At 44.5% G+C, this 15,671-nt stretch overlaps 1 protein-coding gene across 5 annotated transcripts in view; it reads left to right on the top strand.

Moving 5' to 3' along the window:
* kmt2a (lysine (K)-specific methyltransferase 2A) overlaps nt 1-15,671 on the top strand; it is a 173,993-nt gene that overhangs the window by 36,025 nt on the left and 122,297 nt on the right. For all 5 annotated transcript variants that reach the window (XM_070894510.1, XM_070894509.1, XM_070894508.1 and 2 more), the window contains exon 3: nt 12,212-14,859. In XM_070894510.1, coding sequence (XP_070750611.1) covers nt 12,212-14,859 — 2,648 coding nt within the window. The remainder of the gene's footprint in view (nt 1-12,211; nt 14,860-15,671) is intronic.

The raw sequence follows: 15,671 nt of genomic DNA, 5'->3' as shown, positions 1-15,671 counted from the left end.
AATGGCCTGCTCCTGCACCTAAATTCTATATTTCTGTGTTTCCTAGTTTGCATGGTTTAATGCTTCAATGGGGAACTTGGGCATCGGTAGAGCTCCTTTGATTCTGTTTTAACATTTTAATCTTCGTACCATGACATTGTGTGCAAATCTCTGATTCATAATAGAGAAAAAATCACTTTAGTGTCCACTGTAATGGGATTGAAAATTCTTGCAGCTCATATTTTGATATTTCAGCAGGCGTATAGTAGCGATTGCTCCTTTAGGAATTTAAAAAGGTTTATAAAGATAGTATGGACTCCTGAGAATTTATGTCAGCAGTTTTCAAATGCCGCTTGACTTTTCACCATTAGGCATTCGGAAAATATTGTTGTTCATAAATTGATTTTTATACATACACTCTCTGGGGCCGATTTAAACATTTGGCGCAATACGTGTGGTTTGCCAGGCGCTACCTGCCCATTGTTGCTGCTGTGAGGCCGAACTATTTTGCACGGATTCAGTGAGCTGCACTCTGATGGAGCCTGCTGGTTGGGCAGAGTGGCAAATTGGCCAGATCCTACGGTGAGCCGGCTGACCATCGTGCTGGAGGGACCATGCATGTGCTGGCAGCGGGGGAGAGTGTGACTGGGGCCAGGAGGAACAGCTTTTCCTCACCTCACAAAAATAAAGGATGAAAATAATTTTGGGCCATTTTTGAGCGGCCTTTACTGCTGTTCAGGACGCTCAATGTCAGAAACCGAGGTAGCAATAAGAGGGCACAAATTTAAGATAATCACAAAAAGAATTAAAAGGGGAATTAGAGAAAAAAAATCTATATGCAGAAGATGATTAGAATGTGGCTTTCTTGGCCTCAAGCTGTTGTTGAAGCAAAGTTTACAGCAAAGATTTTCCAATCAGCACTACTTTAATGTTGATAATCAAAAGTGGGTTAACAACAGTGTTAAAATAACCACAGAAGGAGGCCATTTGGCCCATCATGCTTGTGCTGGCTCTCTGAAAGAGCTACAAATTAGTCCCATTACCCTGCTCTTTCCCCATAGCTCTGCAAATTTTTCCTTTTCCACCTAAATTGGTCACTTTTGGCTCATGAGTCCTTTTAAAGGCTAATGATATAGTTGCTTGGGAAAGTCGATTCTGAACAGCAGAAACAGGCAGTATAATAATGGGATTAGACTTAGGGGGCATCTGTGAAACATAAGAACATAAGAAATAGGAGCAGGAATCGGCTATTCGAGTCTGCTCCGCCATTCAATAAGATCACGGCTGATCTGATCTTGGGCTCAGCTCCACTTCCCTACCCTCTCCCCATAACCCTTCACTCCTGTCTTATCTCCGCCTTAAATATCTTCAGTGACCCAGCGGGGGTCCCTCCAGTTCTCTAGGACAGAGAATGCTACAGATTTACAATCCTCTGAGAGAAGAAATTCCTCCTCATCTCAGTTCTAAATAGGCGACCCCTTATTCTTAAACTATGACCCCTAGTTCTAGATTCCCCACGAGTGGAAACATCCTCTCTGCATCTCCTCTCCTTCCTGACCGCTCGCTCCATCTGAACCAGACAATGCAAATTGGTGTCCTGTTCAAACCAGAGCTATGCTTCAAACCCTGGGGTCAAAATTCACCTACGCTGGAAATGGGTCGCACCTACCATTTTTCCAGTGTTTCCAGCTGGAGATCGATGAGCGTCGGAGCAGCAGAGTCGGGAGGCCTACAAAAGTCCGTTGGGAGGCACCAGCGGGAGGTCGAGGAGGCATAGGAGAGGCCAGCCGGTGAATGGGAACCTATGCAGGGAGACAGAGGGAAATAAAATGGAGGCAGAAGCAAAAGATAGAAAGGAGAATAGTAAAAGTGGAGGGCAAAGAAACCCAAGGCAAGAAACAAAAAGGGCCACATTACAGCAAAATTCTAAAGGGGCAAAGTGTGTTAAAAAGACAAGCCTGAAGTCTCTGTGCCTCAATGCGAGGAGTATTCGGAATAAGGTGGATGAATTAACTGCGCAGATAGCAGTTAATGGCTATGATGTAATTGGCATCACGGAGACATGGCTCCAGGGTGACCAAGGCTGGGAACTCAACATCCAGGGGTATTCAACATTTAGGAAGGATAGGCAGAAAGGAAAAGGATGCTGGGTGGCGTTGCTGGTTAAAGAGGAAATTAATGCAATAATAAGGAGGGACATTAGCCTGGCTGATGTGGAATCGGTATGGGTGGAGCTGCGGAATACCAAAGGGCAGAAAACGCTAATGGGAGTTGTGTACAGACCACCAAACAGTAGTAGTGAGGTTTGGGACAGCATCAAATAAGAAATAAGGGATGTGTGCAATAAAGGCACAGCAGTTATAGGCGACTTTAATCTATATATTGATTGGGCTAACCAAACTGGTAGCAATGCAGTAGAGGAGGATTTCCTGGAGTGTATTAGGGATGGTTTTCTAGACCAATATGTCGAGGAACCAGCTCGAGAGCTGGCCATCCTAGACTGGGTGATGTGTAATGAGAAGGGACTAATTAGCAATCTTGTTGTGCGAGGCCCCTTGGGGAAGAGTGACCATAATATGGTAGAATTCTTTATTAAGATGGAGAGTGACACAGTTAATTCGGAAACTAGGGTCCTGAACTTAAGGAAAGGTAACTTCGACGGTTTGAGGCGTGAATTGGCTAGAATAGACTGGCAAAGGATACTTAAAGGGTTGACGGTGGATAAGCAATGGCAAACATTTAAAGATCACATGGATGAACGTCAGCAATTGTACATCCCTGTCTGGAGTAAAAACAAAATGGGGAAGGTGGCTCAACTGTGTATAACAAGAGAAATTAAGGATAGTGTTAAAGCCAAGGCAGAGGCATATAAATTGGCTAGTAAAAGCAACAAACCTGAGGATTGGGAGAAATTTAGAATTCAACAAAGGAGGACTAAGAGTTTAATTAAGAGGGAGGAAATAGAGTACGAGAGGAAGCTTGCAGGGAACATAAAAACTGACTGCAAAAGCTTCTATAAATATGTGAAGAGAAAAAGGATTAGTGAAGACAAACGTAGGTCCCTTGCAGTCGGATTCAGGTGAATTTATAATGGGGAACGAAGAAATGGCAGACCAATTGAACAAATACTTCGGTTCTGTCTTCACGAAGGAAGACACAAATAACCTTCCGGATATACTAGGGGACAGTGGGTCTAGTGAGAAGGAAGAACTGAAGGATATCCGTATTAGACGGGAAATTGTGTTAAGGAAATTGATGGGATTGAAGGCCGATAAATCCCCAGGGCCTGATAGTCTGCATCCCAGAGTACTTAAGGAAGTGGCCCTAGAAATAGTGGATGCATTGGCGATCATTTTCCAACAGTCTATTGACTCTGGATCAGTTCCTATGGACTGGAGGGTAGCTAATGTAACACCACTTTTTAAAAAAGGAGGGAGAGAGAAAACGGGTAATTATAGACCGGTTAGCCTGACATCAGTAGTGGGTAAAATGGTGGAATCAATCATTAAGGATGAAATGGCAGCACATTTGGAAAGCAGTGACAGGATCGGTCCAAGTCAGCATGGATTTATGAAAGTGAAATCGTGCTTGATGAATCTTCTGGAATTTTTTGAGGATATAACTAGCAGAGTACAAGGGAGAACCAGTGGATGTGGTGTGTTTTGACTTTTAAAAGGCTTTTGACAAGGTCTCACACAAGAGATTGGTGCGCAAAATCAAAGCACATGGTATTGGGGGTAATGTACTGACGTGGATAGAGAACTGGTTGGCAGACAGGAAGCAGAGAGTCGGGATAAACGGCGCCTTTTCAGAATGGCAGGCAGTGACTAGTGGAGTGCCGCAGGGCTCAGTGCTGGGACACCAGCTCTTTACAATATACATTAATGATTTAGATGAAGGAATTGAGTATAATATTTCCAAGTTTGCAGATGACACTAAACTGGGTGGCGGTGTGAGCTGTGAGGCGGATACTAAGAGGCTGCAGGGTGACTTGGACAGGTTAGGTGAGTGGGCAAATGCATGGCTGGTGCAGTAAAATGTGGATAAATGTGAGGTTAACAATTTTGGGGGCAAAAACACGAAGGCAGAATATTATCTGAATGCCGGCAGATTAGGAAAAGGGGAGGTGCAACGAGACCTGGGTGTCATGGTACATCAGTCATTGAAAGTAGGCATGCAGGTACAGCAGGCGGTGAAGAAGGCAAATGGTATGTTGGCCTTCATAGCTAGGGGATTTGAGCGGGGAGGTCTCACTGCAGTTATACAGAGCCTTGGTGAGGCCTCACCTGGAATATTGTGTTCAGTTTTGGTTTCCCAATGTGAGGAAAGACGTTCTTGCTATTGAGGAGTGCAGCGAAGGTTCACCAGACTGATTCCAGGGATGGCTGGACTGACATATGAGGAGAGACTGGATCAACTGGGCCTTAAATCGCTGGAGTTTAGAAGAATGAAAGGGGATCTCATAAAACTTATAAGATTCTGACGGGACTGGACAGGTTAGATGCGGGAAGAATGTTCCCGATGTTGGGGGAAGTCCAGAACCAGGGGACATAGTCTTAGGCTAAGGGGTAGGCCATTTAGGACTGAGATGAGGAGAAACGTCTTCACTCAGAGAGTTGTTAACTTGTGGAATTCCCTGCCGCAGAGAGTTGTTGATGCCAGTTCATTGAATATATTCAAGAGGGAGTTAGACATGGCCCTTAGGGCTAAAGAGATCAAGGGGTATGGAGCGAAAGCAGGAAAGGCGTACTGAGGGAATGATCAGCCACGATCTTATTGAATGGCGGTGCAGGCCCGAATGGCCTACTCCTGCCCCTATTTTCTATGTTTCTATGTTTTACCGCCACGGTAGATGAGGTGGCCTCTTGTGCGAAATTCAGCTCTTTGTCTTTTTTTTTCAAGCGGAGTGGAAGTTGGTCATAATGGGGACAGAAGAACGGTCATAAGACAGGCGAAAGTGCAGGCGGGATGGACTCTCTGCCGCTGTTAGTCATCAGCATAGCGCTGATGATGTCATCACGCTGGCGTGTCACCACGTCGCTCCCCTTCACTTAAAGGAGAGAGCCACTGCGAGCTCTGCGATTATTTTAGTTAGATCCACTGGGCCAGCAGGGAAGGTTTTGGCCAGGGCAGCAGCCTGGCACCCAAGAGCGGGTGCCAGGCTGCCTGTTGGTGGCCCGGCTGAACCCAGGGGCATAATTGTCGGGCCGACCCGGCAGTCAGCCGACAAAAAAACTAAGATGCCGGCCACGGCAGTGCGCCGTCCCCTTTAATGGTGGCCGCATCACCATTTTGCACACACTTGCCAACACAGTGCACCGACGGAAAAATTGTCGGGGTCACCACGTGGTGGCTGCAGGACTTTTTTTTAACCTGAATTTTGCTTGAAAGAGGGGCTTTGACGACGCACATAGGAGGGTTCGGCAGCAGTGAGGTGGAAGTGGGGCCCGCCGGAAAAACCACCGAGGAGAATTTTGCGAGCAGTGGCCATTTGACACCGCAACGTGGATGCCATTTTCCGGCGGGAACGGGTCTTATCAAGAGACTGAATTTCGGCCCCTCCATCTCCTACCCAACTCTACGACTGCAAACTTCTACCTGGGCAGCATTGCCTGACTCCCACGGTCTCATTCCCACTGCTGCTGAAACATTTATCCATGGTTCTGGCACATCTAGAACTTAATTCTCTGATGTTCTTGCTGACTTTCCATCTTGCACTCTGCATAAACTCCAACTTGTCCAAAATTCGGCCGTTCAAAACTTGTCCTGCATCAAGTCCCATTGGCCTTTCACCCCATTCTCATTGGTCTGTATTGGCCTCCTGTTACCCAGTGCATTGCATTTAAAATACTTCAGATTCCCCTGCGGTCTCCTCCAGCTCTGTAATTTCTCTTTGGTCCTTCAACTTTGGCTTTTTGTGCATTCCCCCTTCCTTTCACAATTGTTGATGGTGGAGGTTTTCGCCACTGTTCTACTATTGAATTAGTCCCTGTACTTCTCCGGCTCTACCTCACTCTCCAACCTGAAACCAATCTTTTGACCTGCCTTTTGGTCATCTCCCCTAACTCCTTCACCGTGGCTTGGCGCCAGTTCCTTTATTTTTGGTCTTATTTTTCTCCCTCCATCTCTAAAGTGGCTTGGGTCATTTTCTACATTGCAATTGCTACAAAAGTGTAGGTTGCAACCAGTTACTGGACAGAGAAAGCCTAAACCGGGGCTACAAATCACAGTTTTTGTTACATGATGCCCACGTGCCTGTGCAGCTCTACTTGTGCTTGTATTGTTGACTTGCTAGCTTGTGCGGTTTGAATTTCAATAATCAGAGTTTTGGATAAGGCTTCTTTAATGCTGTTACCTCATAGCTGGATAAATCTTGTAACAGAATACAAAGATCTATTAGCTTGCGATAAACATAAATTAATAGGTGCATGATCTTATACTTATGTGGCACATTAGGCTCCAAAGTATACACCCAGGAGACTCGTGCAGACGCAAAGCTTGGACACTCTTAGCCTCAACTCATTTCATGTGTGATCCTTAGCGAGAGGGGAAAAGATTTATTCCGTCTGCTTGGGCTGGATTCAACCTCATGCCTCAAGAGATGAAAACACAGTGTACTAACTCAATGCCCCATTGAGACTACCTAGTGCACTAATGCACAAAAAGTGTATTCAATCCTCAGCCTGTACCTTTATCCATTGTTCTTGTCCTTCCAAGTAGAAGTTACTGAATTACAGATACATTGTCAGCTGATTTCATGTGTTGTTAGTAACTAGCTAGATTACATACTGTAACCACTGTTAATCTCTTGTAAAACCAGAAGGCCCACTTTGGTTGGAGTGGGAATCTGCCAATCCCAACGGGGCTTTTTCAAGAAACCAATGTGGATGTTTCTCCATACTCTCTTATTACATGATATAGATTCTGATGTTTTAACATTGCAAAAATCAGATGTGAATGAATTTAATTAAGATTTCTGCAATTTCCAAGCTATCTGTTTTTCATTAAAAAGACACTGAGATGCCTGCTTCAAACCCGAAAACATTAGTTTTGATGTTTTTTTGGGAGTACTTGGAGTTTCATACATATGAACCTCCGAATTAGACCCGGTGGTCACTAAATTTTTCTACATTAAATGTCATCTGTCAGAGGTAGACCCATTCCCCAATCACAGCTAGATCAGATTGTAAGCTTTTCTCCTCAAGGGTTCGTCCAGATTATTGATGTAGATCTTGAAAAGTAGCAGTTCCAACACACGGAGCTGCTACTGATCATGATAACAGTTTGGCAATGGGAATGCAACCAATTTCCTGTCCAACCCAGGATCTACCCTTCAACCCCACAGGACTCCATCTGACCATTGAATCACAGAATGATGCAGCACAGAAGGAGACCATTCGACCCACCGTGCCTGTGCTTGCTCTTTGGTAGATCTATCCAATTAGTTCCGCTCCCCTGCCCTGTTCTTTCCCCATAGCCCTGTAAATGTGTTTCAAGTATTTATCCAATGCCCTTTTGAAAGTTACTATTGAATTTGCTTCCACCGTTCTTTCAGGCAGCGTGTTCCCGATCACAACCCGCTGCGTTAAAAAAAATATTTTCTCATGTCGCCTCTGGTTCTTTTTCCAATTGCCTTAAATCTATGACCTCTGGTTACTGACCCGTCTACAACGGCAAACAGTTTCTCATTTACTCTATCAAAACTGTTCATTATTTTCAACCTATCAAATCTCCTCTTAACCTTCTCTGCTCTAAGGAGAACAACCCCAGGTTATAGACAAATTGTCAGAAGCTTTTTGAAAGTAAAAAATATTAGGGCCTAGAAATTTGATCAAGCTGCCTCATAAAGCCTCCAGTATGGCGTTCAGGCAGCGCGTGGTCATCAGAAAGTGAAAGCTCACTGCTCACCATATTAGTATAGGTACAAAACAGACGTCCAACCGAGGTTAAGACATTTGCATATGCAAATTAGGGGCTTCTTGACTGTTTGAGGCCTCTCTTCAATATTGGGTTACCCTAATGCAGCCGGCGCTGGCTATGTTCAGGAAAACATGTGGCCCAACAGGCAGTCCTTAAAAGCCGCACCCAACATGGTAACATATTAAAATATACTAGCCTCCCGACCCCCGGTCACCGGTCACCGGTGCCCCTGCCCCGACCCCCGGTCACCGGTGCCCCTGCCCCGACCCCCGCTCACCGATGCCCCTGCCCCGACCCCCGGTCACCGATGCCTCTCTCTACTTCTGGCTCCTAGCATAACGAAAAATTAATGTTACTATTGCAACCTCAATTATCCCTAAGCACCATTTCCACTGAACTTTTTCCTGCTTTGTTAGCTATGTTTGTTGCTTTAAGCTGAGCACATAAGAACATAACACAAGAATTAGGAACAGGAGTAGGCCATCTAGCCCCTCGAGCCTACTCCGCCATTCAACAAGATCATGGCTGATCTAGCCGTGGACTCAGCTCCACTTACCCGCCCGCTCCCTGTAACCCATAATTCCCTTATTGGTTAAAAATCTATCTATCTGTGACTTGAATACATTCAATGAGCTAGCCTCAACTGCTTCCTTGGGCAGAGAATTCCACAGATTCACAACCCTCTGAGAGAAGAAATTCCTTCTCAACTCGGTTTTAAATTGGCTCCCCAGTATTTTGAGGCTGTGCCCCCTAGTTCTAGTCTCCCTGACCAGTGGAAACAACCTCTCTGCCTCTATCTTGTCTATCCCTTTCATTATTTTAAATGTTTCTATAAGATCACCCCTCATCCTTCTGAACTCCAATGAGTAAAGACCCAGTCTACTCAATCTATCATCATAACGTAACCCCCTCATCTCCGGAATCAGCCTCGTGAATCGTCTCTACCCCCTCCAAAGCTAGTATATCCTTCCTTAAGTAAGGTGACCAAAACTGCACGCAGTACTCCAGGTGCGGTCTCACCAATACCCTGTACAGTTGCAGCAGGACCTCCCTGCTTTTGTACTCCATCCCTCTCGCAATGAAGGCCAACATTCTATTCGCCTTCCTGATTACCTGCTGCACCTGCAAACTAACTTTGACCCCCAGGTCCCTCTGCACCGCAGCATGTTGTAATTTCTCCCCATTCAAATAATATTCCCTTTTATTGTTTTTTTTTCCCAAGGTGGATGACTTCACACTTTCCGACATTGTATTCCATCTGCCAAACCTTAGCCCATTCGCTTAACCTATCTAAATCTCTTTGCAGCCTTTCTATGTCCTCTACACAACCCGCTTTCCCGCTAATCTTTGTGTCATCTGCAAATTTTGTTACACTACACACTGTCCCCTCTTCCAGGTCATTGTGTATATTGTAAACAGTTGTGGTCCCAGCACCGATCCCTGTGGCACACCACTAACCACCGATTTCCAACCCGAAAAGGACCCATTTATCCCGACTCTCTGCTTTCTGTTCGCCAGCCAATTCTCTATCCATGCTAATACATTTCCTCTGACTCCGCGTACCCTTATCTTCTGCAGTAACCTTTTGTGTGGCACCTTATCGAATGCCTTTTGAAAATATAAATACACCACATCCATTGGTACACGTCTATCCACCATGCTCGTTATATCCTCAAAGAATTCCAGTAAATGAGTTGAACATGATTTCCCCTTCATGAATCCATGTTGCGTCTGCTTGATTGCACTATTCCTATCTAGATATCCCGCTATTTCTTCCTTAATGATAGTTTCAAGCATTTTCCCCACTACAGATGTTAAACTAACCGGCCTATAGTTACCTGCCTTTTGTCTGCCCCCTTTTTTAAACAGAGGCGTTACATTAGCTACTTTCCAATCCGCTGGTACCTCCCCAGAGTCCAGAGACTTTTGGTAGAGTATAACGAATGCATCTGCTATAACTTCCGCCATCTCTTTTAATACCCTGGGATGCATTTCATCAGGACCAGGGCACTTGTCTACCTTGAGTCCCATTAGCCTGTCCAGCACTACCCCCCCCTAGTGATAGCGATTGTCTCAAGGTCCTCCCTTCCCACATTCCTGTGACCAGCAATTTTTGGCATGGTTTTGAAGACCGAAGCAAAATAATTGTTTAAGGTCTCAGCCATTTCCACATTTCCCATTATTAAATCCCCCTTCTCATCTTCTAAGGGACCAACATTTACTTTAGTCACTCTTTTCCGTTTTATATACCTGTAAAAGCTTTTACTATCCGTTTTTATGTTTTGCGCAAGTTTACCTTCGTAATCTATCTTTCCTTTCTTTATTGCTTTCTTAGTCATTCTTTGTGTCGTTTAAAATTAGAATCTCCATCTATTTTCCCACTAACCTTGGCCACCTTATACGCATTGGTTTTTAATTTGATACTCTCCTTTATTTCCTTGGTTATCCACGGCTGGTTATCCCTTCTCTTACCGCCCTTCTTTTTCACTGGAATATATTTTTGTTGAGAACTATGAAAGAGCTCCTTAAAAGTCCTCCACTGTTCCTCAATTGTGCCACCGTTTAGTCTGTGCTTCCAGTCTACTTTAGCCAACTCTGCCCTCATACCACAGTAGTCCCCTTTGTTTAAGCATAGTACGCTCGTTTGAGACACTACTTCCTCATCCTCAATATGTATTACAAATTCAACCATACTGTGATCACTCATTCCGAGAGGATCTTTTACTCGTAGATCGTTTATTGTTCCTGTCTCATTACACAGGATCAGATCTAAGATAGCTTGCTCCCTTGTAGGTTCTGTAACATACTGTTCTAAGAAACAATCCCGTATGCATTCTATGAATTCCTCCTCCAGGCTACCCCGTGCGATTTGATTTGACCAATCGATATGTAGGTTAAAATTCCCCATGATTACTGCCATTCCTTTTTCACATGCCTCCATTATTCCCTTGATTATTGTCCTCCCCACCGTGAAGTTATTATTTGGGGGCCTATAAACTACACCGATCAGTGACTTTTTCCCCTTACTATCTCTAATCTCCACCCACAATGATTCAACATTTTGTTTCTTTAGAGCCAATATCGTCTCTCACAACTGCCCTGATATCATCCTTTATTAACAGAGCTACCCCACCTCCTTTCCCTTCTTGTCTATCTTTCCGAATCGTCAGATACCCCTGTATGTTTAATTCCCAGTCTTGGCCACCCTGCAACCACGTTTCTGTAATGGCCACCAAATCATACCCATTTGTAATGATTTGTGCCGTCAACTCATTTACTTTATTTCGAATGCTGCGTGCGTTTAGGTAGAGTGTTTTAATACTAGTTTTTAAACCATATCTTTTTAAAAATGTATTTGTTCATGGGATGTGGGTGTCGCTGGCAACACCGGCATTTATTGCCCATCCCTAATTGCCCTTGAGAAGGTGGTGAGCTGCCTTCTTGAACTGCTGCTGTCCGTGTGTTGAAGGTGCTACCATAGTGCTGACTTTGTCACAGTGGTTTGTTGCAACTGAGTGTCTCTCTGGGCCATTTCAGAGGGCAGTTAAGAGTCAACCACATTGCTGTGGGGTCTGGAGTCACATATAGGCCAGACCGGGAAAGGACGGCAGATTTCCTTCCCTAAAGGATACTAATGAACCAGATGGGTTTTTATGACAATCCGGTAGTTTCATGGTCACCATTACTGACACTAGCTTTTTTATAATTCCAGATTTATTTAATTAACTAAATTTAAATTCCCCAGCTGCCGTGGTTGGGATTTGAACTCATGTCCCCGGATCATTAATCCAGGCCTCTGGATTACTAGTCGAGTAACATAACCTCTATGGTACCGTACCCCTATTCATCTGAGAGTAATCTGAAAAATATTTCTATTTAAATCTGATTAGTCCTTGCAAGTGACTAATTATTCGCCCAGACTGTGTTCCACCATGTGCCCTTCTTTTGATTTTAGGAATGCATATGGCTTCATTTTGCATTGCAGTGATTTTAAAGATAATTGCATTTTTTTTTTATCCCCATATTGTAGAGCTGCCCATTCGACCTTTGTTGACTGTGAAGTGAGCACCTAAAGTCCTTTGCTAGTTGCTTAAACAAAAACAGCAGGTCCATCAGCATCGGGAAAGAGAATAAAATGTATTGGTTGTAGATCCTGCATGAAAATTGCATTGTATTTTCAGCATTTGCTTTTCTTTGTTTTTCTTTTTATCAGTGCTACCGTGACTGTACTATGGATAAAGTAATTTGTGTGTATTGAATATATTGTGATTTTTCATAATTTCTCACGTAAAATTTTATCTTTAACTTTTAGTTGAATCACCTCAAAGGAAGCTTCGAGGAAGACAAAGAACATTTTCTTCCCAGAGCTCAGATGTGTTATCAGATTCATCCTCTGCGCTGTCCCCTCCAAACAAGCCCGAGTCGAAGCCTGTAGAAAAGGAAAAGAAGCAAGAATTAAGCAGCGGGGAGAGGAGGAGGGGTCGGCCTCCAGTGTTGAGCAATCCAAAGCTTCATATTTCACATGACAAGAAAGAGACAACAAATGGGAAAACAGAAAAACAAAAAAATGAAAAAGAAAAGAAAGTGAAAAAGAAACCTTCTGCATTATTGCAGCAGGCAACTAAAATAAAGAAGCTAAGAGCAGTCAAACTGTCGCCTCTGCAGTCCAAAGTGAAGAAAGCTAAACTGCAAATAAACAGCAATGGGGGGAAGATTGAACGGAGGAGAGGGAGGCCGCCATCTTCAGAGCGCTTGAAGACCATTCCAAAGCTACTTGTTGCACCACAACCCAAGAAACAAAAACGGTTACGTAAGGAGAAAGATGTCACACCAACACCAAAACCGTCAGTGACCAAGGAGGTGAAGCCTGCTGTTAGACAGAGGCCCCGCAGGATAACTAAACCAGTCAGAGTCGTTCCTGTCACAAAAAGGACTGATGCAACTATTGCAAAGCAGCTCCTGCAGCGAGCCAAAAAAGGAGCGCAGAAACGGATGGCTTCACCTCAGCTGAAAAATATTCGTCAGTTTATCATGCCAGTAATCAGTGCCATTTCGTCAAGGATAATTAAGACTCCAAAAAGGTTTATTGAAGATGACAGCTATGTTCCTCCTGTCAAAGTTCCACGCCTGGAGTCAACTCCAACTAGTCGGTTCAGCACAATATCCTGTGGGTCTAGTGAGAAGTCCAGTGCTGTTTCACAGCACTCCTCACAAATGTCCTCCGATTCTTCGAGGTCAAGCAGTCCCAGTGTCACCTCCACTGATTCACAGGCATCTGATGAACTGCAGACTCTTCCTGAAGTACCAAGTCCGTCCACAGACTTGCACAGTTGCTTAAATACCTCGCAGTCTAGTGAGCCAGGAGGCATGGACAAGAAGGGTCACAGATTCTCAATGTCAGATAGAAGTAGCACGGCGAGCAAGAAATTGCCAACTTCATCCCCACAGCCAACATCGTCTTCTCCTCCACCACCCCTGCTTTCTCCTCCCCCTCCCCTACAGCAATCTTCAAACATGTCTGATCACTCTCCCTGGCTGATGCCTCCAACAATACCTTTCATTCCACCACCATCAGCTCTGCCGGAGAAGCGAAAGTCTATCTTGAGAGAGCCGACGTTCAAGTGGACGTCTCTCAAAAACCTGAGGCCAGAATCGCATCAGTACTTCTCCTCAGCAAAGTATGCCAAAGAGGGACTCATCCGCAAGCCGATATTCGATAACTTCATAACGTCACCACTGACTCCTGAAGATGTTGGTTTGTCATCCAGGTTCCACGGGTCCTCCAGTGCTCCGCCACCTCGATTTTTCTCTTCACTTCACCCTGCCTCCAGGTTTGATACTCATAAGAGAAGTCCCCTACTCCGTGCTCCTCGATTCACTCCCAGTGAAGCTCACTCCAGAATTTTCGAGTCTGTTACTGTGTCGCCGCACTCTGTGGGTCGATCTTCGCTTTCTGGCTCGGGTAAAGCGCATTCTTCCAGGAAGAAGAAGAAAGAGATGCATATTCCAAGCCGCACTGATCCCAAATCTCCCTCGCACTCCATGAGAACCAGAAGTGGGCGCTTAATTTCTGCAGATTTATCACCAATCACTCCACAAACATCTGTAGCCTCCTCATCTCCTGTAAGCTCCATCCTAACTGGTGCCTTAACTCCCCCTCTTGGTAGTTTGGTGCAGTCTGAGGGAACAGTGAAGGATAAAGATGGTAGAACAAAGCTGACGGCTAGACAGACCAGCACTCCAGGGGACAGCTTCTCTGTAGACTCGGCCAGTCCAACATCTCCGTTGTTTCCATCGCTAGCACCCAGCACCCAAAAGGACAAAGGAAAAAACAAAGACAAGCTAGCTGAAGATTTACCCAAAGAGAAAGATTCTGAGAAAGACAGAGACCGAGACAAAGAGAAGGAAAATAAACGAGAAACAAGGAAAGAAAAGGAAAAGAAATCTCAGAGTAAGGGGACAGAGGTTCAGAGTGCTGCACCGTTGTTTGTTTATCCCAGGACAATGGATGAAGACAGAGCTGTTGCAGAGGATGGAACTGCTTCATCTTCAATGAAGAAAGTTTCAGGGAGAGCCAAAAAGTCAGTTTCAACAGATAAAGGTGCAGTGGTACTGGGAGACGGTCCTTCCTTAACACTGTCGGATGCGAAGAATAAAAACTCAAAGAAAGGCAGACTGGGATCTGACGAGGGAGGGCCTGTGACGGGTGATACTGAAAGCAGTGCAGCTGCTTCCATAGGCAATAAAGACAAGCCTCCTCAACATGCTTCCATTACCTCCATGCTCTCGTCCGGTACTCTTAAACATTCTGCACCCGCTATTAGCAGTATGCTGGCACAAGCAGACAAAATGCCAACGACTGATAAGAGAGTGGCAAACCTGCTGAGAAGGGCCAAAGCACAGCTCTGCAAGATCGAAAAGAGCAAGTCACTAAAAATAGGCGATCCACCAAAATCTCAGGTAATTCTTTTGATTTAAGTTTGTTTATAATTATTTGTCTTTGAAGTCACCGTAGTTTCAGAAATAGAATGCTGATATGTTTTACTTTGTTAACGCTATATAAATGCCGTTGTTCAGTGGTAGTTTCAGTCAAACTCATTTCTATTGTTTACATGCTTAACAATTGCGGATTAACCCTGTCATAGAATTAAAAATGTCGAAGACAGTACCTAAGAAGTTTTAGGAACAAGCGGAGGTCATTAGGCCCAGACACCCATTCCTTTTTCATAGATCAATTCAATGTCACTATGCTGCCACCATATTCCTCAATCTCTTCTGTCTTGAAAATGTATCTAATTGTCTTGATCCTATTTTTACTGCATGGTTCAGTGCTCCCCTCCTCAGTGGATTATTCTACAATTCTATTATCCTTTAAGTCAAAAATGTTTCACCTGATCTTACTCGTCAAGTTCCAGTTTTTACCTTGTGCCTGCTAGTATTTGATTCCTTATAGTGAACAAGTTACTTGTTTAATGATTCATAAGAACATAAGAACATTAGAACTAGGAACAGGAGTAGGCCCCTCAAGCCTGCTCCGCCATTCAAAAAGATCATGGCTGATCTGGCCGTGGACTCGGCTCCACTTACCCGCCCACTCCCCATAACCCTTAATTCCCTTATTGGTTAAAAATCTATCTATCTGTGATTTGAATACATTCAATGAGCTAGCCTCAACTGCTTCCTTGGGCAGAGAATTCCACAGATTCACAACCCTCTGGGAGAAGAAATTCCTTCTCAACTCGGTTTTAAATTGGCTCCCCCGTATTTTGAGG

The sequence above is a fragment of the Pristiophorus japonicus genome, chromosome 11 (genome assembly GCF_044704955.1).
Source record: "Pristiophorus japonicus isolate sPriJap1 chromosome 11, sPriJap1.hap1, whole genome shotgun sequence".
Classification (NCBI taxonomy): Eukaryota; Metazoa; Chordata; class Chondrichthyes; family Pristiophoridae; genus Pristiophorus; species Pristiophorus japonicus.
This window is presented reverse-complemented; position numbering and strand designations above follow the sequence as displayed.